This window comes from Austrofundulus limnaeus, unplaced genomic scaffold (genome assembly GCF_001266775.1).
Source record: "Austrofundulus limnaeus strain Quisiro unplaced genomic scaffold, Austrofundulus_limnaeus-1.0 Scaffold279, whole genome shotgun sequence".
Classification (NCBI taxonomy): domain Eukaryota; kingdom Metazoa; phylum Chordata; class Actinopteri; order Cyprinodontiformes; family Rivulidae; genus Austrofundulus; species Austrofundulus limnaeus.
Window position 1 is genome coordinate 628880 of NW_013952681.1, and position 2464 is coordinate 631343.

General features: G+C 39.7%; 1 protein-coding gene across 1 annotated transcript in view; it reads left to right on the top strand.

The window, feature by feature from the left end:
• Positions 1-2464, top strand: part of acer3 (alkaline ceramidase 3) — a gene marked incomplete in the record, with an annotated part of 33606 nt that overhangs the window by 20340 nt on the left and 10802 nt on the right. Inside the window, 3 exon segments of the mRNA XM_014021136.1 lie at positions 816-868; positions 1061-1142; positions 1255-1290. Coding sequence (XP_013876590.1) covers positions 816-868; positions 1061-1142; positions 1255-1290 — 171 coding nt within the window.

The following is a 2464-nucleotide window of genomic DNA, read 5'->3' on the forward strand; positions in this document are numbered from 1 at the left end:
GGTTTCACGGTATATCTCAGTATTTTTTCTTTTCATCACAGGTCAGCTGATAATAAAATGTACAAAAACTGCTTATTAATGTTTTTCTTTTACTGTACCTCTGTCTGTGTCACTGTTTCCCTTCTCTATGTATCTTTTCTCTGACTGGTGGTTGGAAACAGTAGTCATGCATTTTGGTCCGGTCGTGAAGGAGGAGGGTTGAGAAAAGATTATTGTCGGGTCTATTGTTTTATGTTATTTAATAAAACTTATCAGGATGACTCACCTTGCACACCAGTCAACTCAATTCCACTACAAAACTTCTTCCCCCAGGTTTTTCGTAATAGAAGCACGTTAAAGTCTCCATGCGTCTCCATGTCTCCATATTAACTTAGCGTGTTATATCTAACTGTGCACGTCACTGAAGATGTGTTTACTACAKTAAGCGATGGCGAAAACAGGATTTTTTTTTAATGTCAGCCGATATAAGCAGCAGAATCGCTAACCGCCGCTGCAACGAGCTGCTYCAACAATAACATTAGCATGCTAACGCACATAGCGGTGCTGCGAAGAAAAGGGTCCCTCRGGAAACCGTTCACTGGCGGCTGCGACGAAACGTTCCGAACATGTTAAGGCTATTTAAACCGGTATGTCGGTATTCAGAAAATTCATATCATAGCAAAAATAAAAAACAGTATTCAGTACAAACCGGAATACAGCCCAGCACTAATGCATTGTTGAGCTATCCCAAGACTTTCCTACTTATTAAAGTACTGAATCATTCTGAAACAGTTCAGTATCATTCATTCAGTCATTCTCTGTTCTGTTTTTTGCAGTTACTGGATGAACTGCCRATGATTTACAGCACGTGTGTCTTTGTCTACTGTCTGTAAGTTATTCAGGTTTATGTATTGGTTTTTTCTGCTACAACACATCAAATCATTGGTCTGTGTGAAATAAATTAGGCATAGTCCCTGAACATAGATTTTATAACTGCTTATGTGTATAACTTTCATAGAAGCTTACAGTATCTTGCTGTTTTTTAGCTGAATAAAAAATAAAACCGTTTTTCTTTTGTTAGATATGAATGCTTCAAGCAAGAAAACAGTATCAATTTCTTCCTCATTGCATTATTATTAGTCTTCAGTGTCTTAGTCACTTTGGTGAGTACACACAGTTACTTTAAAAAGTATATATATCTTTATATTATTTGACACAGAATGTATTCCAGTCAAGCATACCTTTTTGAATAGTTTCTGTATGTCTTTCACACAGGTGTATTTACAGTGGAAGGAGCCAGTGTTTCACCAGGTATGGTGGTGTTTCTCATCATGTGTTCATCTGTTTCACTGTTTGTTATCAGGGCTCAGCATGTCGCAGGTCAACTGGAACCTGTGTAAACACACAGCATGTACTTTTAGTTTGKATATCCTGCTTGTTAAACAAACCTGAGATATGTGAAATAATGGCTTCATAAACTTGTTAAATCAGCAGCATTCTTTCATTCAGACAAGAGTATAGTTTTAAATGGAAATGTTCCTCGGATTAATGAAAAACCAGTTTGTCCTCAAATAGGCCCGTAGAAATTTTCTTTGACTCGGCCCACTCAGCCTGCTGCTTTGCTTTAAGGTGAAACRTTTGTAGTGGCTGAAGTTTGAATTTTTTTAAGCAGCTTTGGTGATCTGTAATAAAATGGTTTCATTAGAAMCTAGTTAAGAAAATGAAAGAGGAAGACATGAGGGATGAATAAAATCCATCCATCCATTATCTTCAGCTTTATCAGAAGTCGGGTCTCGGGGGCAGTGGCTTGAGGACGGAGACCCAGATCTCCCTGCAGAGAAAACACATTTCGACCATTTCGACCCACGATATTGTTCTTTYGGTCGCTACCCAAAGTTTGTGACCATCGGTGAGGGTAGGACCGTAGATCAACCAGTAAACAGCTCAGCTCCCTCTTCACTACAACAGAGTCCACAGTACTTCAGAACCAGAACCAGTCCGTCTGTCAGTCTCATGCTTCATTCTTCCCTCACTCGTAAACAAAACCCAAAGAAACTCGRGCTCCTCAACTTGAGGCAGAACTTCACCCCCAACTTTTAGAGAGCAATCGTCACTTTTCCGACGGAGGACCGTGGACTCAGATTTGGARGTGCTGATCCTCATCCCAGATTTGAACTGCTTCAGTGAGAGCTGAAGATCACAGCATTTGAGCTGCGCACCTCGGCAGGTGTCGCACCAACTTCAACTTATTAACAAAAACAGCTTTTGGAACAAAATTCTACAATGTTCAAAACGCTTTTTAAACCAGTAAGCAAGATCTGAGCAATGGACAGCTTCTTTTGCTGGAGCTGTCTCATGCTACATTTACACCAAACTCGTTGTGCGCCTCCAAAAATCTCAACGCAAGTTTAGGTACAAGACTTCTCATATTTAAATGACAGATTTTAAAGCCTCTAATTTTACCTAGTTGATTTAGCGTCCCTGG